The following is a 24,338-nucleotide window of genomic DNA, read 5'->3' as shown; positions in this document are numbered from 1 at the left end:
AGAAATATAAATTACCAAGTTTGAGTCACGGTGGTGTAGAAAATCTAAACAGACAGATAACATAAAATAAAATGACCAGAGAGCTAACTATCTACAATTGAAAAGAAGACATGAGCTCAGGGGATTTATAGGCGGGTCCTATCAAATCATTAAGGAATGCTTAACCACTATCTTGTATAAACTGAACAGAGAAAGAAAATAAAAGGGCAGTTTTCTAATTTATTCCAAAATCCTAGCAAAGTCCTAATACCCAAACTTGGCAAATATATATACTCATCCATTTAGAAAAATCTGGTAGATGTATTAGAACTGATGAGCTCCTTATGTGGTAGGATGAAAAATCAAGTTACAGAAGTCAGTCATAGCTTTCCTCAATATTGCAATAACTAACTAAAAAACATAAGGGAAAACCTAAGTGAGAAACTGATCCTTTTCCTTACATGGAAAAGATTATAATAATAGCAGCCATCACCAAATTCTAGATGTAACTCATTTAATCCTTGCAGTGGCTCTATGAGGTGGGAACTTCCTTTTAGGTAAGCAAAGGAAGTACAGAGAGGTTAAGCATTTTGTCCAAGGTCACACAGCCAATAGGAGACGGAATCAGGATTTGGCGTCTGGTGATCTGGATCCAAAATGCATGTCTGTAACCTCTGGAGCGTCGTACGTTGCATAAATACCTGTGAATAAGCCCCGACATGATACGTGCAAGACTTTTCTGACCCGAAGTCTAAAACTTCATTGAAGGTTTTAAAGGAACACTGTCTACATGGAGCTGCAAACTATGTTTCTGAATTAGCAAACTCACAACTGTAAAGATGCTAGGATAAGGTAAGCTAGGTTGCGGTAAAAAATGAAATCTCCCAAGCCGGAAGCTTATACACAAAATTTTATTATAAACTTTCCATGCAAAATCCATTGTGACTGAGGCTACCCTCTTCCATCCTGCAGTATGCATTTGGAAACTGTGGTCTCCACACTTGCCGTAGCAAGAGAAGAGAGGGCTTGAGAATCACACAGGATGTTTTGGGGGGCTAAGTCTGTAGCAACATACCACATCAGCACAGATATCATTATTCAGAATCCCATCACGTGGGATCCCACCACTGCAAGGGAAGCTTGGATGCAGAGTCTATGGTGCATATCCAGGAGGAGGACCCAGTGTGGTGAATAGAAGACATCTTCTCTGCCACGGTTGGTGGCAGTGCCCAGCACAGAGTTGACTCTCAATATATATACTGAGAGTTAAGATGTATATATATCTATATATACATCTTAAAGGAAAAAAACATATTTAAATCTTCCCCAAAATTGGTCTACCAATTTAATGCAATACCACCCAAACTCCACTCAGGTTTTATATGGAATTTGACAAGTCAACTCCAAATTCATTTGAAGGGAAAAATAGTTAAGAACAGTGAGGAGGTTTTGAGATAGAAAATCAGTCTTTACGATGGGGAAGAAACTTACTTTACTATACGCAAACCGTGCTATAAAGCTACAGTAATTCAAGTAGTATAGAATTATTGCAGGAATATACAGACAACTAAGTAGGAAAAATTCCAACCATGTATCCATGGTATACATACTGACTTAGTATATGACAAAATAACATTTTACATTAGCTAATGAACCGGATGGACCCTTCAGGTAATGGTTACTCATTTTAAAAATAATTAAGTTAAAATAACCACTCCCACCATGGACAAAATTAAATCCATACAAATTAAACAACCAAAGATGAAAAAAAAAACCTATATATAACTAGAATAATATACAGAAATATGTTTTATCATCTTGTGATTTCCTAAGCATTGCATCAAATTCAGCAGCAATAAAGGACCACAATAGAGAGGTTATAAGATATCAAAAGTAAGATTAAAATACAAGTACAGACTAGAAGAAAATTTCAATATATATGGCAGGTGAAGGATAACTATCCAGAAAATATGCAAAGCATATACAAGCCAATAAGGAAAATGACAAGTATCACGATAGAAAAAAATTGTCAAAGCACATGGATGGACAATCTATAGAAAAAGAAATACATATGGCTGTGACCTGAAAAGACAGTGAACCTCAGCAGTAATCAGGGAAATGCAAATCAAAACAAAAATGAGTTGGGGCGCCTGGGTGGTTCAGTTGGTTGAGCGTCCAGCTCTTAATTTCAGCTCAGTCGTGATCTCAGGGTCCTGGGAGTGAGCCCCACATCTGGCTCTGAACTCAGTGTGGAGTCTACTTGGGATCCTCTCTTTCCCTCTCCCTCTGCCCCTCCCCCACCTCAAATAAATAAATAACATCTTTTTCAAATGAGTTATTTTTTTCCCATCTGAGGTTGGCAATAATGAATATGAAAGATATGGGGAAATGGGCTCTCTCATTCATCAGTGATAAGACTGTAAACTGGTAGAGCCTCTATAGATAGCCATTTAGTAGATCTACCAAAATTTTTCAATTCATGAACCACTGACCCCTCAATCCCTCTTCTAAGATTTTTTTTTATAGAAACACATACATGTACACAATGATATATGTTCAAAGATCTTCATTATGACACTATTTGCAATAATAAACAGCTTATAAACAACCAAAATGCCCATCAGTAAAGATCAGCTAAAAGCATTATGGTACATTTATACTGTGCAATGCCAAATAACCATAAGAAAGATGGATATATATGAATACTGTTTGGAAGAGATCTCTAAGAAATAGTATTAGGTACAAATGCATATTTTATAACAATGTATGGTGTACTTATGAGTTTATTATGAAAATGTATATGTGTATAATATAATTTTTATTATATACATGACATTGTACTTCTAAATGCATTGAAAAAAGCCTAGAAGAATATATAATAGTTAACCATGACGACTACTGAAATAGGAAGTAAGAATATATGTGGAGGGGGCGCCTGGATGGCTCAGATGGTTAAGCGTCTGGGATTGAGTCCCACATTGGGCTCCCTGCTTGGCGGGGAGCCTGCTTCTCCCTCTCCTTCTACTGCTCCCCCTGCTTGTGCTCTCTCGCTTTCTGTGTCAAATAAATAAATAAAATATTTTTTAAAAAAGAATATATGTGGAGTGGAAAGGAACAACTTCCATATTTCACTCTATAGACTTTGATAATGTTTAATCATTTACAACAAAAATAGGTATTCACAGGCACACACACACGTGTGTGTGTGTGTGTGTGTGTAGAGAGAGAGAGAAAGCTCTACTACAGTAAACCATTTCTCATACTTGCTGGGAGACTCCTAGGATAAATGGGTGGAACTAGACTTTATTAAGAACTTACCATATACTCTGCCCATTCATACAACTCATATCATGTGTACTGCAACTTTATCAAGGGAGAGTTTAATTACATTTAACAAATGCAAAAAGAAGTGGGGGATAGACTTGATGAAGTACCCAGGACAGGCCTTCTTCCAAGAACTTTCCATTGTACTTGGGCAGGAGCATATAAGCATGCTAAAGACAATTGGTGCATCTGTGCAACACAGTGGAAGTGAGAGGGCACAGGGAAGAGTGACAACTTGCTTAATGTCTGAGATGTCCCTAGCTTTTCACGAGAGTGTTCTTGGGTCAGGTTTTCAGCTCTGCCTCTTTACTTCCTGCCTTCAGTTGGGTTCCATGTCTCTGATATCAGCTACTGGTTCCTTCAACTCAGGAATATTTCCATCCCAACCATCTCACAGAGCCTCTCCCTTCTTCCATATGAGTACCTGAGTATCTCTGCAGTCAAATTCAACAGATGTTTCACTCCACCTCCTTGAGAAAAGGCAAATAAGAGACTGCCTGCTTTCTACTGTCTCCGACTGGCACAGCCCAACCAGGGTCATGTTATGCAAATAGAAGCAACTGGATTTGGAGAAGAGTAGAAAAGAGTGCCTTTGTTGCTAAACAGACCTGAATTTGAAACCACTTTGCCACTCACTCACGTTGTGACATGCTTTATACTTCCTGGCTCCTCATTCTGATTCTGGGTAAAGCAAGAATGGTATTACTTCTTTTCATGGTTAGAAAATAAATATACAAAGTACCCATGGAAAGTATATGCTCAATATATAGAAACACCGCCCTTGCCACCATTACTGTAATTATTTTTTGAACTACCTTGCAATTCTTGTTTTTGTAGCCAATGTATTATAGGACCTTGTAGCTGCCTACTGCATTAAGATAGGATAGGAGTTTCTACCCCATTTTACAGATGAGGAAACTGAAGATCAAATAAATTAAATGGCTTGCTGGGGTTCACCTAGGTCCAAAGGAGCAAAGATGACATTTATTCATGTTTTTCCAGCTGAGCAGCCTATTCTCTTGTGTGTCTTATCTATTATGTGTACCCTATTCCCAGTGCCTAGCAAAGGATCATGAACATGTAGACCCTAAAAGAATTCTAGTTTCTGGATTGATTTTTCGGGCGCCGAGACCTCTGTTTCCTTCCCCATGCCTAAGAGATACCTTTTTCACTGCGAAGATCTCCAAATTGCAAATATTATTTCAACACCCCGTTCAGATGCCTGTTTGGTCCGTAGAGGAGGACCTGTTTGGTCCCTGCCTCAGAGGTATGTTAAGGGCCCTTCTGCTCTTACAACTGGGTAGTTAGAGGGTCCCTGCCTCAGAGGTATGTTAAGGGCCCTTCTGCTCTTACAACTGGGTAGTTAGAGGCCGACAGATGCTGCTAACATTGCTAATTGAGCAGAAGCAATGGCTGCAGCTCTGTGAGCTGTCCGTGGTCCTGGAAGGATCATCTCTGAGTTACAAGGGCAATAACAACCTTGTTTTTGCTACAGTCTTCAACCTTGGTCGACAGATACACTGGGAATAGATTCTGGTTCGAGAAACTAGTTGATAATTCACTGTGAATTGGTCTGTCATGCTTTTCAAAGTCGGTGTGTTCATGGAAAACAGTTTTTAAATTTGCTTTGTGCGTAGATGTGCACTCTGGTTTCCCCCTCGACTCCTCCAAAATGTCACAAATGACTTTCCCTGAATTTACTAATTTGCAGGATTAATGTGCTTCTCTCTAGACACCTGTGCCCTAGATAGATTCCAGCCAGAATAGCTGTCTCCATTCCTAAACTCTGACCTGTTTTGCAGGCAAAGGAGGCCTTGGTTTTAGGTCACCCACAGTGGGGGCATCCAACATGCGGAGCTAACTCTTGGCTCTGTTTTATCATGCAGTTGTGTGGAGGAGTACAAGCTGGCTCCTGATGGAAAATCCTGCCTAATGCTCTCAGATGTCTGCGAGGGCCCCAAATGCCTCAAACCTGACTCCAAATTCAACGACACCCTCTTTGGAGAGATGCTACATGGTTACAACAACCGGACCCAGCATATGAACCAAGGCCAAGTCTTCCAGATGACCTTTAGGTATGGGGCAGACACTTGCACTTCACTGGTCAAATCACTGACCCAAAATCTGGGCAGGGGGAGGAAGCCATGGGCACCATGGAGTTGAGTTCTTTTAGACTGGCCAGCATGTCCCCAGGCTTACTGATGCCTATCCAAAGAAGTGTTAGAAGTCAGAAAATTCATTCCATGAGGTTCCTTTTCCACTGACCTAGTCCTTATTTATAGCGCTCTTCCCTTTTTCTAACTCTATACACATTTTTTAAAAATCAGTCTTAAATCATCCTGTAAGTACAGTTAATGGAATTTTAAAATGTTTAAATTAATCTTTCAGTCTATTAAAAAATAAGTATCCTATGTAGGCTATTCAGGCAGTTCAAAAATAAAGACATTTAATGAAGCAGAAAATAAAATCCCTATCACCCAGAAATACCCAGAATTAACATTTTCTTGAACATTCTTAAAACACCTCTCTCTCCCTGTCTATTTGCATGCGTGCGCGCACACACACACACACACCATACACACACTCATGCCACATCTCAGTAAAGCTGTTTAGAAATTGCTGTTTTTTGCTCAACAGTATGTCAAAGACTTCATTCACTGTTAATAAATATAGAGTGTCTGCGAAATTAAAAGATAAGGCTACTCTCATATGAGAGCAAACAGAATGGGGACTGGGTTGGCCAAATTATATGAAGATTAGACGTGCAGTCTCATTACAAAAGGCCCCCTGGGAAAGTCAAAGAAGCTGGATTTATTCATGCTTCAAAATCTGAAGAACCGTAAGATGGTAGAGTGGGAAGAATTGTTCCCTGTATAAGAAATGACTATCTTTAAAAAAAATAAACTGTACTTTTAGACAGTTTCGCATGAAAATGTAATAGGATATTATCACAAAGCAGGGTGCACCCCAGCATTTGAGGTCATCTCAACAAATTCAGAACAGCAAAGGAATATCACCATTCTAATCATCATCATCCCCATTCCATCACCTAATTAATAATAGTGGTGTTTATAATAGGAGTGGTAATAATGACCAGTATTTATTAAGAATTACTCCATGTCAGACTCTTTACCAAGTATTTTTAGTAATAATAATGATGATGATGATGATGATGACATTAATTCAGCACAAGCTGAGGGCATTCTAAGCACTTGCCGTCTACTAATTTGTGTGATCCTCACAATAGCCCTGGGAAGCACGAGCTGTTGTCATCCCCTGTATACAGATGAGAAATGGAAATGTGAAGTGACTCTCCCAAATCTCCCTTCTAGGAAGTGAGAGAGCCAGTGTAATAGCATTTTATTTTCATTATTAAAACCCTTAGAGGCACCGTGGCCTCTGTTTTACAGCTGAGAAGTCAACACCAGAGGTAAAGTGACTTTCCCAAGGTCACCATCCAGTGAAAGGCCGAGTAAAGAATCAGGTGTAAATCTGGCTGACTCCCAAGCCTTGCTCTTGTCTCTTAAGCCAGCATACCTCATTAATTCCCATTTCATAGAACAAGAATGGAAATGTGAATTCCCTGAAACCATTCACCTATTTAGTTACCATATGCTGCTTGAGCACCGACTGTGTCCCAGGTACCATGCTGGTTACCTGAGATACAATGAAAACTGAGATAAAAGTGGCCCAAGAATCTGGTGCTTAAGTGTAGTGTGTGTGTGTGTGTGTGTGTGTAAACTTATGTACTTATTTAATTTGTGGTAGGAACTATGCAATAAAGGAACACTGTTGTTCCAAGATAGCAATTAACAGTGGGATCTAATTCAGTTGGAGCAGAGTAGTAGGTGCGCATCTACTGGATTAGAAAGCAATAATAAGACTTTGGAGTCAGCTTTTCAGATGAAGTGTCATTTAACTAATACCTGGAAGATGAGTGGAACCTCACATTGGGAAAGGTGTCAAGCAGAAACAGATGTTCTAAGAAGAAAAAGGACGTGTTCAGCTTTAAGAAATGCAGAAGTCTGCTGTGGTTTTGGCTGAGCAAGTAAGGGAAGAGTGGTGGGACGTGAAGCCAGAATGGTCCGTAGTGGCAGGTCATGGGGGTCTTGCAGGTCAAGTCTTTATTCTAGGAGCAAATGGGAGAACTGAAAACGGTTGAAGAAGTGGAGTATGCCATGGTTGCATTGCATTTTTCAACCTCATGGTGGCTGCAATGGGAAGTAGATGGCAATGAGGGTGGCCTGGGAAGGTGTGGAATGGGGGCACAGTTGGGTACGTGAAAGTGGCTTCAATCAGGATGACGGGAACAGTTTGGAGAGAAAGGGGGATTTTGTATCATGTAGTCGTGAGGCATGGCTCACAAGGCCAGTGAGCATGGTAGGCAGAGGGTAAGGTCGAGGGAGGATTTGAAGGTAATAGGAGTGACTAGTAGCTACACAGCAATTTAGTAGCAGAGTTGAGTCCTTCAAATCCCAGTGGAGTTTCCTTTCTACCACACGGATGCTTAAACAGCAGCTGAGTGCTACTTTATTGGAAAAATCTGGGAGAAACTTAAGGATAATCCTGATGAACTACTCAATACTGAGAACCACAATGCTGACTTTCTGTAGTTTTCATGCTCTATGAAACTCTGTCTTGAGCATCATGATGGATAAAATAATGCTGTGTGGAATCCAAAAGAAAAAAAATAAAATGTCCCTTGTTTTTGAGAGGGGAATTTATAGGCTTGCACAATGACACACACAATTGACAAAAATATGAAAATTTAATTTGCAAAGTGGTGTTCCAGTAGTTTTCAAAGAATTTCTATGTGAAGCCTTTTGAGAAGAATTAGAAGGAATGATAAGGAGTTTCTAAAGGATGAGGCTTGTGGACTAGAGTTTGAAGTGATAGAGGGATAGATCCCTCTTGGGAGGGATAAGAGCTGGAAGGGCATTTTCTTGTCCAGGAAGGAGTTTGTAGAAGCCTAGACACAGATAAGCAGGAGTGGGGAGTCAGTAGAACAGGTCTCCAACTAGACCTGCTCCAAATCTGGCCCCACCCATGACAAGCATAGTCCTACTGCCTCCTGTTTATTTATTTTTTTAAAAAAGATTTTATTTATTTATTAGAGAGCAAGAGGGAGAATGTGAGCAGGGGCAGAGGGAGAGGGAGAAGCAGACTTCCTGCTGAGCAGGGAGCCCGACATGGGGCTCAGTCCCAGGACCCTGGGATCATGACCTGAGCCAAAGGCAGATGCTTAACCAACTGAGCCACCCAGGCATCCCATATTGCCTTCTGTTTAAAAAGAAGTGTTTTATCAGATTCTGGCCACTGTGATGGGCACATTGCATGTTTTATGTAGTTTGATTTCTCACAGCAGCTCTCAGACTGGTTGGCATGTGATAAGTGATCAGATGTACTCGTAGTTCTCATTCTCTCATGTGAAGATAAGCTTGGTCCAAAAGAAGGATCCAAACTAGGTAGTAAGATGCTAGATCCTGAAGGAGATTCATGGGATCCCTGATCTCACTTACACTGGGGAAGGGACTTGGCCAAGGTCACAAAACAAGTCATTGCAGAGCTAGCTATACCCTCAGATCAGATCCCTGCATGCTTACCTTTCTACTCCCAACAAAACTGGTCATTAAGAGACAGCATGGTGCCAGAAAGTCTGGCCTGGGGTCCCCAGGCTCAGGCAGAGTTTTAGCCCCATCAGGAATCTTTATTCTGCCTCAAACACTCTGCTCATTGTTCCCAACCCTTCAATCTTGTGTTGTTTCTAAATAGCCAGGGTCTCTGCCTGCCCTGATTTGCTATTGTAAAGAGTATAGTGAACAGACCACACTTTCTCTTTTGACAACAGCCTCAAGATTTAGGGAACTCCTCAGACTACCATTGTGTTTGAGTAGCCCATTTCACATAAGCTCTCTTATCCTTGGCTTCAATTAAACTTTCTTTACAATTATTTCCATCCTTAGACCATGTCACCTCCTGGAGCCACATGCTAAGGCAGTTGACTTCCCATGGTGGGAAGGTGAGTGGCTTCTGATGAATCTAAATTTATCTCTTTCAAGTCTCCCTCACTGAGCCTCAGACTGGGAGGAGGCTGCCGTTCCTTTGTCCTCCAAGTTCCAGAAGGCAGGCCTGCAAATGTTTCAGTATCAAAGGCAGTTGTCATTTCTCGCTTCTTCTCCATTCCTTTTCTCTCTCTCCTCCAAGTAATCTTTGGTCCAGCCCTCCAGAGTAGTCAGCAGGCACCCCACCAGCCATCCTGCCAGATGCCACATTTCCTGACAACTGCCTGGCCTGGGATTTCAAATTGTCTACCAGCTAGAGTCTCCTGCATGACAGCCACCACTCTGCTGTGTTCTCCTCCCTGCCCCTACCTCGATCCTCCCACCTAGCAACTGCGGAGAAAAGATAGGCGTGCATTCTCATTTCCTCTCTCCAGTCTCCAAAAGAGCAACCTGGATTTCTGCTCTACTAAAGGCCTCTCATTTCAAGTATCTAAACTGGACTAACACTTAACAATTAGTGCAGACATAACCCGTTATTGTACACATGGAGAAACTTAGACCCAAAGAGGGGTATAACTTATCCCGTGCTCACCAGGATTGGGGACCCCTCTGAGACTCAAAGTTAGAGTCTGTGACTCTCAAACTTGTGTTCTCTGGTTTCTGGTTCTGTTGTAAGGGATGTGTATCACTTCTTCATCTCCCTTTAATAGCACGTGGTCAGCAGAGAGGGAGGATGCAGGTGCCATAGGGGGATGGCAGATTCTTAATTAAGGGGGGAACTTAGGCAAGAGCTACCCCCGAGTACATGATTCTGCAGGAACTTGATTCTGTTGCTGGCCACCTTCTCACGTTGCCTTGTGTAGGCTGCAGTCTGCCCATGAGAGATGAGCATGTGGCGATGCTTAGGACCCTGGCAAGCCTGGGAGTTATCCGCTGTGTGTGAGGATTAAGTGTGGTACACACTGAGAGACCATACAGAAAGACAGAGATGGGGCAAGAATGATAAAGAGAAGCAGTCAGAGAGAACAAGCAGAGATGAAAGGTGGGGGAGATGGGAAGGTTTGAAGGAGAAATCTTCATCCTCAAGTCACAGTAGACTTTATTGCCAGGATGGCTGGAGGTTGTTTTAAGAACCTGGGTGGTGCCTGGAGAGAGCTATGGATTAGGAATCAGTTTCCTAATTGGAGGGACATGAGTGGACATAAAACTTTGTGAAACACTCAGATTCTGTACAAACACAAAGAGCCAAAGATCTCACTTCTGAATGACCCCCAAACTCAGGAAGCAATGTCAAGCTATGCTGGTTCTAATCCCTTTCAGTGTTGGTCTTAATGACTCACGCAGAGTCACCATTAGAATTTCCTCCTCTTAGCTCCCCATCAATGAGGGAATTGGTAAAGACTGCCGGAGTGAGATAAACGCATCAAGGGTTGGTGGTATTTGATGTTTTGTTTGTTTTTTATTTCCCTCCCTCCCCGTCCTCATCCATCCTACTTCATTCCTATAAGAAAGAAAGGTCAACTTTGGTTATAGATTGCACGGATTTAGATAACCATCAGTCAAGAGCTCTTATTGAGCCCAGAGTCTCAAATTGTAGCGAGGAGAAGTTGCTTGGGAATGGAGGCTGAGCAAATTACAATTGTAGATTTTGCAAAAGCCTCATCAAAAATAAGATGGTTCTGCAGCCAGTAGCTATTTCCCATAGGCCTTCAAGGATGACCTACAAAGAGCATGAGAAGCTCATGGAAGATTTGCTAGAAAGGTGCTTTTCAATCTGGTCCGCTTATCAGATGTGCATGTTGTACAGGATAAGAGGAGAGTTTGGGGTAAGATGTGGGATTTCAGGATGAGGCACCACCAACCCACGCCTGGTGAGACAGAAGGGTTCTCTTTGAGGATTTGAGAAAAGCTGGCTTTTGTTAGTGGCACCCACTCGTTTCCCAGTAGAGGGTCCTGAGTCACATCTTATTAAGTGGCCTCCATAGCTATTTTTCTAGTGCCTTCCTGGGCGATGATTAATGATACATGCTGCTTCTGGATCCTTCCCTTCCCCTTCTTCTCCCTCTTTCTCTTGTCCTCTGCATTTAGCCATGTGCATTTTTGTTACGGCCGGGTCCTGTATCACATACTTAGATATTTTATCATTTAATCTTCCTGATACCTATCACAAAATAGCCCTTAACAACTTGGTTTTCTAAAAAAAGGAAAGGAATGTACCAGCCAGAATGCATTAGGTTGTGCTCCTACCACATACCGTGCACAGAATTGCGGAGGTCCCATTCATTCCGGCATTTGGGAATCCGGGCTGACAGAAGCATCATCTTCATGTGCTCCTGTGAACACTGTGGTAATGGGAACGAAATCTGGCTCTCAGTACTTCCAGGGGTGACATTCTGCTCACATTCCATGGGTCAAATCCAGTCCTGTGGTCACAGCAGCCCTCAAAGTGTTGAGCAGGGACATGAAATCCTATCATGTGCTGAGAAGACCCAGAAATATGTGGGACATCGATATGATTTACTACACTGAGGTACAGAGATGTTAAGCCAACTAGCCTAATAGTCGTATAGCTATCATGTGATAGAACTCGAGTCTAACAACAAAGCCCATCTAGCAGTGTACCTTTCGGGATGCTAGCATTTTCCCACTTGACATCACCACCTCTGAGAACTACCTCTGAGAACTGTAATAAGACCTTCTAGTCTCTTCTTGACCATTTCCTTAATTCAACTCCCAAAGAATCATAGACTTTATAGATGGAGAACAGTTTCTATACCCCCCTCTTTTGTAGATGAGATGCCTGAGTTTTACAGTATTTAAGTGAATTACTTAAAATTGTATAACTAGTAAATGAATAAGTTTTAACTTCTAACTCCCAGTCTGTTGGGCTGCACTATATCCACTAGGAAGGCTTAGAGACTTATGATCCAACTCCCACAATATATAGATGGCAACATCAAGGTCAAGGTTCCATAAAGAATTAATGGTAGAGCCAGGACTGAAAGCTGTTTTTCTGCATTTTCAGGTCTGGGTGTTTTGTGATATACCATGATCTTATTATAACAAGAGAAAGCAAAGGAGGCTGATGGTGGAGAGCTTATTAATTGAAAGTGGCATTAGCTTCTGATTTTCAAGGCGATTCCCAAGCCTCTCTATACAATGATACCCCAACCTTTGGCAAAATCCTTAACTTGCCACCTGGAGATGCAGCTGTATGCTACCTTCTCTGGGGGATCAACTGGTGAGACCTTGGAAGTGAACTGAAGACAGAAATTAGAGGCTGGATCAGAGGAATTAAGGGGTGATTTTCTCTGGAGCCCTGATTCTTGGGCTGGCTGCAGAAGAATTTCTCTTTGGTGTGTCTCCAGTTGCCCAAGTTTTTGGATATATTCTGCAGGAGTCGAGGCCCATGTGTCCCATGAACCATAGGCCCTAAAATCCAAAAGCGGATTTCTATACCTGTTTTGCCTCTTCCTGTTGGTCATTCTTTCCTGATTTCTGTTGCCTTTTCTATAAATTAAGGTTAAGGCAGAGCTTGGGTGAAGACTGAGGAATACAGCCTCTTTCTACTCAATCCCCATAGCCATGGGCTTAGTGAAAGCCATTCTACTCACCTGATCATAAGACTCACCTAGGGCTATACCAGGATCTACCAATCTTTTTTTCTTCTTTTTTTCTCCCAGATGAGGGGCCTGGGAAAGTGAATTGTCTTCATATTCCCAGGTGGCTCACATTATCCAGAAATTTGGGGATATTTGGCCTGGTGTGTAAGATGTTAGGCTTTAGAGTCTGAGTTCTAGCTTGCCACCTGTCAGCTGTGTGACCTTGGGCACATTTGTTCATTAAGCCTCTGTTTCCTCATCTCTACATTGGGAATAATGACAATACCCACTTCTTGATGGTTTTGTGATGATGAAATGAGACTGGCACCTGTTCCATCCCTGTTCTCAGCACACAAGGAAGACCCAGGTGCCATAGGGTACTGCCAAATCAATAGCTGGGAGGAACTTTAGTGAAAAGGCCATCCCCATATACATGATTCTGCAGGAACTTAATCCAGTTCCTAGCTGGGACCCAACACAAAGTGTCAGGCTGCCACCATGAAGAATAATGAGGTCTAAATCCCAAATCTGCCATTCTATAGCTGTGTGGCTTCGGACAAATCTCAACCTCTACGAACCTCAAGATCTTCAACTATAAAGTGGGGTTTTAACCTGAAAATATCCTCAAAGGGCTGTCATAATCCCTGCAACTTCCTCCAACCAACGTGTTTTGGTGAATGCATTGCTTTGGTGAAATGCCTATGGTAGGGGCAGAAACACAGCCCTTCATGCTCCGTGTCTCTATGGGACATGGACAGCTCAGCCAGCATGTGGAATAGGCAGCAGCCCAAGGTCTCCTTCTTTTGGAAAGACATAATCTTGCTCATGTGTTGTATTACCTGTATCCTATAGGATAGCCCGTTTGTTTCTGTATGAATGACCTACAGGGAAACACATCCAATCAGGAATGTGGGATTTAAATGCTCATGTCTGCTGTGTGGAATTTGATAATGGGCCAGGGCCTATGCCCAAAAGTTCTAGAAGTGTGGAACACTTCTGTGTTAGATTAAAAATACATAACAACTAGCTTAGAAATGGCCTAGACCTGTAGGAAAGGATATCCATCCAAACACAGTGAGGGTTAACCAGTAAGTCCTATGGTCTGCACATCAGTCTTGCTAGCTCCTACTTTTCCTTCTGGTAAATTTCCCAATATCCTTATGCATGATGGATACTGTAAAGCTATTTTTTCTGTCTTTTTCAAAGCCTGACTTTAAAGGGCATAGGCAGATATATCCTCCATGACACATGTGGACAGAGCAGGTTGACTGCCTTACTTTTTACATGAGAGAACAGAAGCTCAGAGAGGTGAAGAAGGGCACCCAAGGTCACACAGCTGGCATGTGATGGAGCTGAGAACCTCTCCTCCTCTCCATTCCATAAGCTCTAGATAATGTTGCAAGCGCACATACACATGGCTTGAACCATATGATCTTTAAAGAGCAGGAAAGCAAGTAATAGCTCATCATCATTAATCTACACAAAAACCCTATCTAAAGGTAGGACTTTTCCATACATCTGCTTATAGCTAGGATGCAATACACATGAAATACACTAGTGATTCTCAATCTCTGATATGCATACAAAATGCCAAGGAATCCTGCTAAAATATAGGCTCTGGTTCAGTGGGTTGCAGATAAGACCTAAGACTCTGCTTTCCAAATGAGCTCCTGGGTCTGAAGACCAGCATTGAATAGCAAGGTGTTAAACTGAACTTGTCATGAGATGTGAGCCCAGATGATGCCTGAGAATGGAGAAGGACTTTGCGAGAACCAAGTCCAAGGCGAGCGGCACTTAGAAGCCATGCAGCCCCAAAGGAGTCTCCTTCCAGTGTGACTAAGCACAGAGCCTGTATTTTGGATTTACGGCAGCCAGGGTGACAATCCTGCCTTGTCATCCAATCCTGTCCACCTCCCATAGACCCACCCCCTAGTGCATAATGTAGCACAACTTATTTTCTCCATCTGTCAATCCATCCATCCATCCATCCATCCATCCATCCATCCATTCATCCATCTATCGGCTCTGCTTGGTGATGCTTACGGGATGCTCTGAGCATCAGTCCCAGTGGGAGAGGCACTTATCCTGAGTCCAGTGTCCTGAAGCCATGGTTGGGGGCCCCCATCAGTGTTCCGCACTGTAATTCCGCCATCATTAGATGCAGCAGACGGCTGGGCTACAGTCAGCATCAGGGCACAGGTGGAAGACAGACTCCCGAAAAAGTAGTAAGAAATCCATTTGGGAAGGGACACTCTCCTGAGTGAAGCTTTATTATTCTTAAGGGCTTAGACAAAAATCTCATACCCTCAACACTCATTAGTATAATTAGGGATAGAAAGAAAATAGTAATATTAAGACCTAGTGAAAGATGCTTTTTACTTTTTACATGTGGGGAGCAGGGAATTGCAATCCATTTTTTTTTAAAGATTTTATTTATTTATTTGACAGAGAGAGAGACACAGTGAGAGAGGGAACACAAGCAGGGGGAGTGGGAGAGGGAGAAGCAGACTTCCCGCGGAGCAGGGAGCCCGATGTGGGGCTCGATCCCAGGACCCTGGGATCATGACCTGAGCTGAAGGCAGACGCTTAACGACTGAGCCACCTAGGCGCCCCAATTGCAATCCATTTTTAAACAAGGCCTCTCTAATCTCTCTCCCTAATTATAGTAAGAGAAGAAAGACAAATAGCCACTTTAATTTAAAAACCAAAATTATTCTCAATGTTCACATCTCTAAATATACCAAACATGGTCATTTTATGAGGAAAACAAATTACACATAGCATTTTTTGAATGTTCTCCAACTAACCTAAAAATGTGTGTCTAGTCTGCAAAAGGTGCTAAAGCAACAGAACCAACCAGGTTCATTTCACTTCTCCTCTTGCTTCTCCTTCCCCCTTTTTGTGGTTTGGTTTTTATTTTTCTGGCTTCAAAATCCCTGACTCTGTTCTTTTTTCTAGGAGTGGGAAGCCTGTTGGAACCATTGAGACATCTTAAAGCAGAGACAATTTTTAAAGAAGCACCATTTCATTACACTAAAATGCAGGCAGTAACTCAGGCTGGTCTAAGTGCTCAGAAGGAAAAGTCTGTAGGGAACCTAGGGAACAGATAAGGATAGATTGTAATTAGCACAGTAATTGTAATTAGCAGAGCAATTGTAATTAGCACAGTGATTGTTTGTTCATAATGGGTGCTTCCAAAGTGACTCCAGGCAGTTTGTTCTCTTAAGTATCTTCTGCCATTTCCCTGGTGATCTTGTTTACACTACTAATGTACTAATGTGCTTAGCAGTCTCTTATAAATAAACACTTCAAAGGTACAAGCCAACCCAGCCCCTGGCCAAGCATTATGCATCCTTAATTAATGGAGTCCACAGCGCTGAAATTTTACTATATTTGCATCATGCGAGGGCAGCATCGGGTATATTACTCTCTTTAGAAGTCACACCTCAGAAGTCATTTGTTGTTGTTCTTGTCATTTTGTTAATTACAGGAGAGAGTAAGGTCGCCAAAGGACTGCACTTGAGGGCAGAGATGCTAGTCTTGACTTTACCACTTGTTCTCATTTGTTATTTAGCAAGTTTTAGTTGAGCACCTGTGATGCATAAGCTTTGAGGATGAAAAGATGAAGGAGACAGTCCAGGTCTCTACTCTTAGGCAGATGGGCCACTGGCCCAGTGTTGGTGTGGGAGAGCAGAGGTAGGGAAGGCGTCCTCAAAGCTGCTGGCTGAAACCTGGAGGATATGATTAAGAGTTAGCTAGGTGAGAGAGTGGCCCAGGGAAGTAAGAGCATAGAGCATCAGCAGATGTGAACATCAAGGGGATCGTGAAGAGGGTGAGGGAATGGGATTGTAGAGATAAACCACGGGGAAAGATGGGCATTCAATTAGGAAGGGTTATTTAAGTGCCACGGTAATGGGACCATTATGGGCTATGAGACTTTGCACGGTCTTCTAACCTTCTGAGGCCGGTTTGCTCACCACTAAATCAGGGAACCTAATATTACCAGCCCCGCAGGAGAATTATGGTGGGGAGGGAGAGGTGATGAGAAAAGTCGGGTTAAAATGCTTTGTAAAGTGTAAAGGCATGTGCAAATGTTGGTGACATTTTCCTAATGTGAATGGGAGGATCTGTGATATGCCACTTACTCTGAAATTTTGTGCTGGAGTGCACATCCTGGTACACTTGAGATCATGTGAGATGCAAATTCACCAGCACTACTTTCTTTGTGTTCCTTCCAGAGAAATGGAAAACTCTGTCTATTCCCAAGCGCACATTAATAAGCCTACACATGTGTATCAAGAAAATTAATTTTTAGGGAAATATTTCCATTTCAGGGAGATGCCCTGAATAGAAATGTATTTAGTAACAATTCTAATGAAAGATATGATCACAGTTTATTGGGTGTGAATTAATACAGAAAGCTCCAAGGGCAGTGGCTGGGGTTTTATGTAACATCACCACTGAATAATTTCTATTAATGATAATCTAGTGAAACACCTCAAAGGTGGCTTTTAAGAGTCCAAAATGAGCATTTATTTTTATGTCTCATAAGATCCTCAGAGGAACCCATTAAGTGGGCAATTAATTAGCAGGCATCAGCCAGGAGCCGAAGCTGCAGGCATTGGGGTAAGCCCAATCCTGGTTAATTCAGTATATTCCTGACCACGTTGCAAGAACCTTAATCCCCAAATCATCTAGCCACGTTGTCATTCTCCATGAGGGTCCTGGCATTTGCCGTGACTTTGAAGATGCTCCTGCTTGTTTGGGGTGCTTTCTAGAGTAGGAAGAAAGGCATAGGATAAAGAGATTGGTCTTCCTTGCCCACTCATGGTTCAGAGAACTGAAGTTGCACCAAAGTTGTAACACTAGAGTTACACCTACAAGTTTGTATGAATTCCCAAACTACTTCTGAGGAGTTCGTGAGGACCTGGCCACTGGGAATATACAAGCCTATAGGCAATCTTGCAGCTGTGTTTGCAAAGGAGGTGGAAACCTAGCTTGAAATTAAACTACATAGCAATTAAATTCTCCTTCATCTGTGTGATTCAACCAATAAATATACACTGAGGACTTATCATGCGCCAGGTTCTGAAAATAAAGCCGAACAGGACTCACGGAGCCCAATATTGGTGTAAAGGGGAAAAGGATATAGTTTTTTTATTGGTATTATCTGAGTTTGTGTTTCTTAACTATTTTTTTCCTTCTCAAAGACCTGGGAGCCATCTCTTTGAAATGTAATCATCGAGAAAGATAAATACATTTGCAAATTCAGAATAACTCAATGTGCAGGACATAACCCTCAGTCAACCCCCCTGCCCCCAAAGTCCTCCAGTACTTTCCCACGTATTCACCCCAGCTTCAAAAATCCTTCTGCCCTTTATCTCAATGGAATTGAGTTCAAATCCCTCTCCCCTATTGCAGTAGCCTTGAGTAAAGTCAGTTACTCGGATTACCTTAGTCTTTACGAATGTCCTTGTGTTCTGATCCAGGATCTTAACCAGCGCTGTGACTTTCAGAGCAAAAATTTCACTGGACAATGTCGAACAGGTGAGAAAGACTTTATTCAAGGCTATTGCAACAGGGGAGAAAGGTCTGAACCAATTCCATCCAGACAAAGGGCAGTAGGGTTATTATGGCTGGAGGAAGCAGCTGGGAAGGTACCGGAGGAGTTCATGGGGAGGTTCACTAATGGGATACATCCCACAAGTTGAGTTATTCTGAATCCATAGGTGTATTTCTCTGCTACCTTCCTTGGTGATTACATTTCAAAGAGAGGGCTTCCAGTCCTTGAGAAAGACATTCCTGGGTTATAGAACGGGCCAGAGGTTTTTAAAAAGATTTACATGTGAAAGGGACAGAGAAAGAATTTCCAGTGACACTTGTCTAAAGCCAACAGTCTAAGAACATGGAGGTCAGGGACCTAGAGTCAGGAAGAAGCCTGTTTATAGTTTGGTCAAGCTGAGGGTATCTTAGGGTCAGCTTAGTCACTACGTTTCCTTTGGTTGTCTGTCTCCTGGGCTCCTCTTGGCTATGACAGTTTGGAAGGCGTATGTTTTTTATACATTTATATACAATAAATTCACAAAGTTCAAAAACAGCATAAAAGACAACTAATGATAGTGTTAATTCTTTTCCCTGTTTACTTCCATCGCTTTTTCCCTGTCTCTACCCCACTGTTACTCCTTTTCTTGGGTATCTTTCCATTGTTTTTTTAAAACAAATCCAAGCAAGTAAGATTAAATATTATTCCTCCCCTTTCTTTCATAAAAGATACATAAAGTATATTGTCTTTTTACTCCCCCCCACCACCCACTTAGTGATATCTCTTAAAGGTCTTTCTATAGACGATGAGCTTTTAAAAAATGACACAGAGACCATTCTAATATAGGAATATTGGTGATATACGACGCCACCATGGAAAAAGTAGGGGCCCGAGAGAGGTGGAGAGAGCTGGGTTTTGGAGACTGATTCTTCCCCTTGGGCTGTTGTGACTCACACAGGTGATTTCTCCCTTCTCAGTCTTGTCCCCTCATCTGTACAATAAGGTTCTTACATCTCCTTGTGTTGTTGTAAGACAACTAAGATAAATACAAGGTGTTTAGTCCTAGGGGTGCCTGGGTGGCTCAGTTGGTTAAGTGTCTGCCTTCAGCTCAGGTTGTGATCTTGGGGTCCTGGGATCGAGTCCTATGTCGGTCTCCCTGCTCAGCAGGGAGTCTGCTTCTCCCTCTCCCTCTGTGTTCTCTCTATCAAATAAATAAATAAAATCTTAAAAGAAAAAGAATTTCAGTGGCTATCAGAAAGCAGCTCTCTGAATATTAAAAAAAAAAAAAGTTTCGTCCTAGTAAAAGTAACAGTAGTGGTAGCAGTAATAATAATAACAAGGTAAACAGTGGCAAACCTACAGCACTTACCTTGCACCAGTCACCATTGTATCTTTCTTTAACCAAAACATTTCTGAGTACCTCTTTATATGTCACTCAGTGTTTTGGGAAGCCAGAAATACAACAGTGAACCAAACTCCTAGAATCCCTGCCCTGGTGAGTTGTATCCTAGTGTGGGAGACAATCCACAAATAAATTAAGACTGTGTCAAGTCTACGCACTATGGAGGAAAGCAGGACAAGAGGGCTAGCGAGTGCTAGGCAGGGGACCCTGTCTAATACAGGCTGAGCAGGAAAGACCTCTTTGATAAGGTGACGTTGGTGCATAGAGCTTAGGTGAGACAGTGAGCCTTGCAGGTATCGAAGGAAGAGTTTCCAGGCAGAGGGCCTGGCAGGTTCACAGACCGTTGGCATGTTCCGTGAACAAGAAGGAGCCCAGGGAGGGGCGCCTGGGTGGCTCAGTTGGTTGGGCATCCAACTCTTGATTTTGGCTCAGGTCATGGTATCAGGGTCGTGAGATCAAGCCCCATGTTGGGTGTTGGGGGGGTTGGTCCATGCTCAATGGGGAGTCTGCTGGAGATTCTCTCCCTCTGCCCCTCTCCTTCCCCCCGCCCTCAACAAATAAATCTTGAAAACGGGGGGCCCAGGTTAATGGAACATAGTGAAGAGCGGGTAAGTAGTAGGAGAAAATGTTCTAAATAAAAAAATAATGGATGGCGAGTGGAGCAATGTGGCAATCTGTATCAAGTTCTGTGAGTCACGTAAGTGCAGCACTTTGGATTTTATCCTGAGTGAGAAGAGAAAGAAGCCAGTGCATGGTTTGAGCAGAAGAGGGCTATAATCTCACTCATATTTTTAAAAGACCACTCCATCTGGGGTGTTAAGAATAGACTTTAGTGGCCAGGATGGAAGCAGGGAAAGCAGTTCCAAGGCTTCTGCAGTGGTACAGGTGGAAGACAATGGATCGTGGTTGAATGAGTTGACATGGTGAGAGGTGGGCAGATTCTGAGTGTATTCTCAAGGTAAGGCAATGGAATTTGCTGATGAGGAAGACAAAGCAGGAGGCAAGGTTGGCTCCCTGTTTTTTTGGTCCCTAAGCCACTGGACAGATGGAAGTCGGTTGGGTGGAGACAGGAAGAGTAGGCATAATGGAGGGGAGAAGAAACAGAAATTTAGTTTCAGCCATATTAAAAAATGAACTCATTTGTGGAAAATCCCAGTCATTTATAAAAGTGGACAACAGTGTCATAATCCCCAGGTCCTCATCATCCTGCTTCGGTAACCTATCATCGGGCCACATCCAATAGATTTCCTCATGGAGATGTCAGGAAGCCAGTTGAATATACCAACCCAGAAAAGAGACCAGATGTGAAATGCAAATTTCAGATTATTTAGCATATGAATAATACAAAAGAAGTAAGAAGAGACAGACTCACCAGAGAGTAGAGAGAGAAGAGATGTGCCCAGGCCCTGAGCCCAGGGGCTGCCATACTTATATGTCAGATAGATGAGGAGCCACCAGCAAAAGAGGGTGAGAATGAGCTCCCAGTGACATAAAAGGAGAACCTAAGGAGTAGCTTCACCCATTTAAAACCACTCAGCTCTCACAACAGTGTGAGTCCTGATAGGACACTAATTTTCTCAGCATCATTCAGCTTGGAAATTGTGGAGCCAGGATTGGAATCTAAGCAGTGTGGCTCTAAGCCCATCCCCAAATATCCATTCCTCCCCTCTGCTTACACCACACGGTCACACATCCTGCTCCATTCACATCACTGTGCTAGGCTGAGGGACAAGAGAGTGGTGGCAGCTGGGGAGTGGGAGAATGTTATAAAAATATGCCCACGTTAAAAGTTAACCAGCCACGCAAATCACGATGTCCATGATGGACCACCAAATTACCTTAGTCGATAATTCAATGCTGCCTAATAACATTAACGATGATGATAATTGCTATTTACCGAGCACACATGTATAGGTCAGAGATTCTACAAAGTGCTTCAAATGCTTATCTTCTTTCATCCTCACAACAAGCTCGTGGAGATGAGCCAACCTTATATCCATTCTGCATAGAAAGATATTGAGGTTAAAGAGCTTAGAAAGTGGTGGCGAGGGATTTGCTCTTTTCCACCCAATGGCTTTATCATCACACTGTCCAGACAGAAAGGAGGGAAGAAGGACAACACAGGCTTTGTGATCAAGTAGACGTGGGTTCAAATCCTAGCTTTCTGCAATATGATCTTCATTATTTATCCACTCAAACTATTTCTTTATCTAAGAAAACAATGATGAAAAAAAATCTTATATCTTGTCCTTGTACTATTTTTCAACTGAAATACTTGTAAAAACCTAAATTAAATTAATATTTGTGTGATTGTTTATTCAGTGTCTAACTTCCCTGCTGAGATGAGACCCAGAACATCTATGACTGTTTGTCAGTGTAAATCCCCAGGACCTAGCTAAGTGTCTACATGACTAAGGTCTTGACATGTGGTAGCTGTAAGTTTGAAGTTGATTTTTTTTTAAGCTTATGGATAAAGTGCATGAGAGTTGTGGGCCAGAGATGCTTTTGTACCCATCTGCAGACTGAGGAGCCTTTCTCAGTCACAGTCTTCACACACTGCGCCATTTTCTATTTTAGTTTCCCTCTACAAAAACAGGAGTATAGTTTAATCATGACACTCTGGCAGACCTGGAATTAAATGCAACCTCTGATGTTACTAGCTGTATGACTTTGGTCAAGTCACCTGACCACTCTGGGCTTCACTGTCCTCATTTGTACAAGGTGAATATATTAACTACCTCATTGATCAGGTGGCTAAGTAGGCCAGTGTTTAAATCAGCTGACCCAGGGTAGATGCTCAGTATATTCTAATTATTTTCTCTTCTTACCATCATGGCAGAAACCATGTTTATTTATATGCCCATGATAAAAAAATAAATGAATAAACAGGGCTTGATGAATAGAAGGCGACTTATGAGTTGGAAGGCAGGAAGAAAGAAAAGGAATGAGTAGGGAGGGATGAGGCAGGGAGGGTGAGAGTACAGAAGGAACAAAGAAGGAAGTCAGAAAGGTGCTGTGAGCTTCTTTAGGACTAGTTAAAAAAAAGAGCCCATTTCATTCACTCATTAAGTGAGTACCCTGCTTTCACTAAGTTTTAATCAAAGTGATGGAGACACAAAGAGTTGCAGTACATCCCAGTTATACTCGGACCATTCTAGTTTATGCCTTTTGTCCCAGAATCTTGTTTAGATTTAGCATTTATCCCAGGTAAAAGTCACTTGGATTAGATGCTAATTTCCATAGTCTCCCTCCCTGTCGTGCTCCTAGATCACATGAGAAAGATGCTTATTCTAGTGAAATTCGGTCAAGCGATCTGGGGGTGTGACATATAGAAGTCTGGGTACTCTAGGAGCAAACACCCCCTGGGGTTTAGGAGTCCAGGTGGGTGCTCCGCAGGAAGTAATGTCTAAGCTGAGATGTGAAGGGTGAGTTAGAGCTCCTTAGGTGAAGGGAGGCAATGTGAGCTCCTAAGAGTTGGTACGGAAGGCAGATCACTCCAAATATAAAGACTAAGGGGAACTCAACTTGGTGTTCAGAAGGTGTCAAATATGTGGGGCTCTATTTCTGGTCTTCATTCACTCAGTAGGTCCCTAAAGGGGAGAAGCACCTCTCTGCCTGCCATCTTGACATGGTGGCAATCCCCAGGGAGAGGGAAGAAGAAAGGAAGTTTATGAAACACGCACTCCTGGGTTGGCCTAAAGGAACCTGTCATAGAGGTGCCAAAAAAGGCAGAGAGAAGAACACCCATCTCCCCAAAATTAGCTTCTCTTGAAAACACACAGGGGAAGCTTTTGTTCCGACAAAGTTATGTTAATATTGTCAAGTTGGTGCACTGGGCCGCTGAACTGGTACTTGGGGACTGTCACAATATTGATGGGGAGTTTGGCAAGTTAATTTTCAATCTGTCACTTCACTCTTCTGTGACTCTTGCTCCTTAATAAAACTCCACGGTGACTGTGGGCTCAGCTGACAGCTGGAGAGTGATCTTTGAGTCTGAAACTGGCATGAAATGATTCTTTCTACTCTCCCTTTCTCCTCCTGCCCCCTCCTTTTCTCAAAAAGGTTGCCAACCTGAAGTGAGAAATCCTTTCTCGTACAAAGGAGATCCCATTGTTGAGGGCTTCATGGGGCCCTGGAAAGGATATAGGCTTTGCAGTTAGACCCACTGGGGTATGAATGCCAATTCTGCAGCTAGCTGTGTGACCTTGTGAAAGCTGCTTGAGGTATCTGATCCTCTGGTTCCTCTGGTTGTCGTGATATAAAATAATACATGTCAAAGCACGTGCTGCAATTCACCACTGGCCAGGTCCCTTTCTTCCTTTCAACAATATGTGTGACGTGAGCTGCAGGTGTCAGGCCATGGACTCAAATGCCAAGTGAGCCAGAAGCTATCCCTTCTTATGTACCTTTAATAGATCCCATGCTCAGATAGTATCAAGAAACCCATGGAGGAATCAGAAGGAATGTAATTATAACAAATGTGCAAC

General features: G+C 42.5%; 1 protein-coding gene across 3 annotated transcripts in view; it reads left to right on the top strand.

Moving 5' to 3' along the window:
• Window positions 1–24,338, top strand: part of ASTN2 (astrotactin 2) — an 865,697-nt gene that overhangs the window by 558,551 nt on the left and 282,808 nt on the right. For all 3 annotated transcript variants that reach the window (XM_021691760.1, XM_021691759.1, XM_021691761.2), the window contains one exon: window positions 5,190–5,378. In XM_021691760.1, coding sequence (XP_021547435.1) covers window positions 5,190–5,378 — 189 coding nt within the window. The remainder of the gene's footprint in view (window positions 1–5,189; window positions 5,379–24,338) is intronic.

The sequence above is a fragment of the Neomonachus schauinslandi genome, chromosome 13 (genome assembly GCF_002201575.2).
Source record: "Neomonachus schauinslandi chromosome 13, ASM220157v2, whole genome shotgun sequence".
In the NCBI taxonomy this organism is placed as follows: Eukaryota; Metazoa; Chordata; class Mammalia; order Carnivora; family Phocidae; genus Neomonachus; species Neomonachus schauinslandi.
The sequence above is the reverse complement of the archived record's forward strand: the minus strand, read 5'-3'. Positions and strand labels throughout refer to the sequence as shown.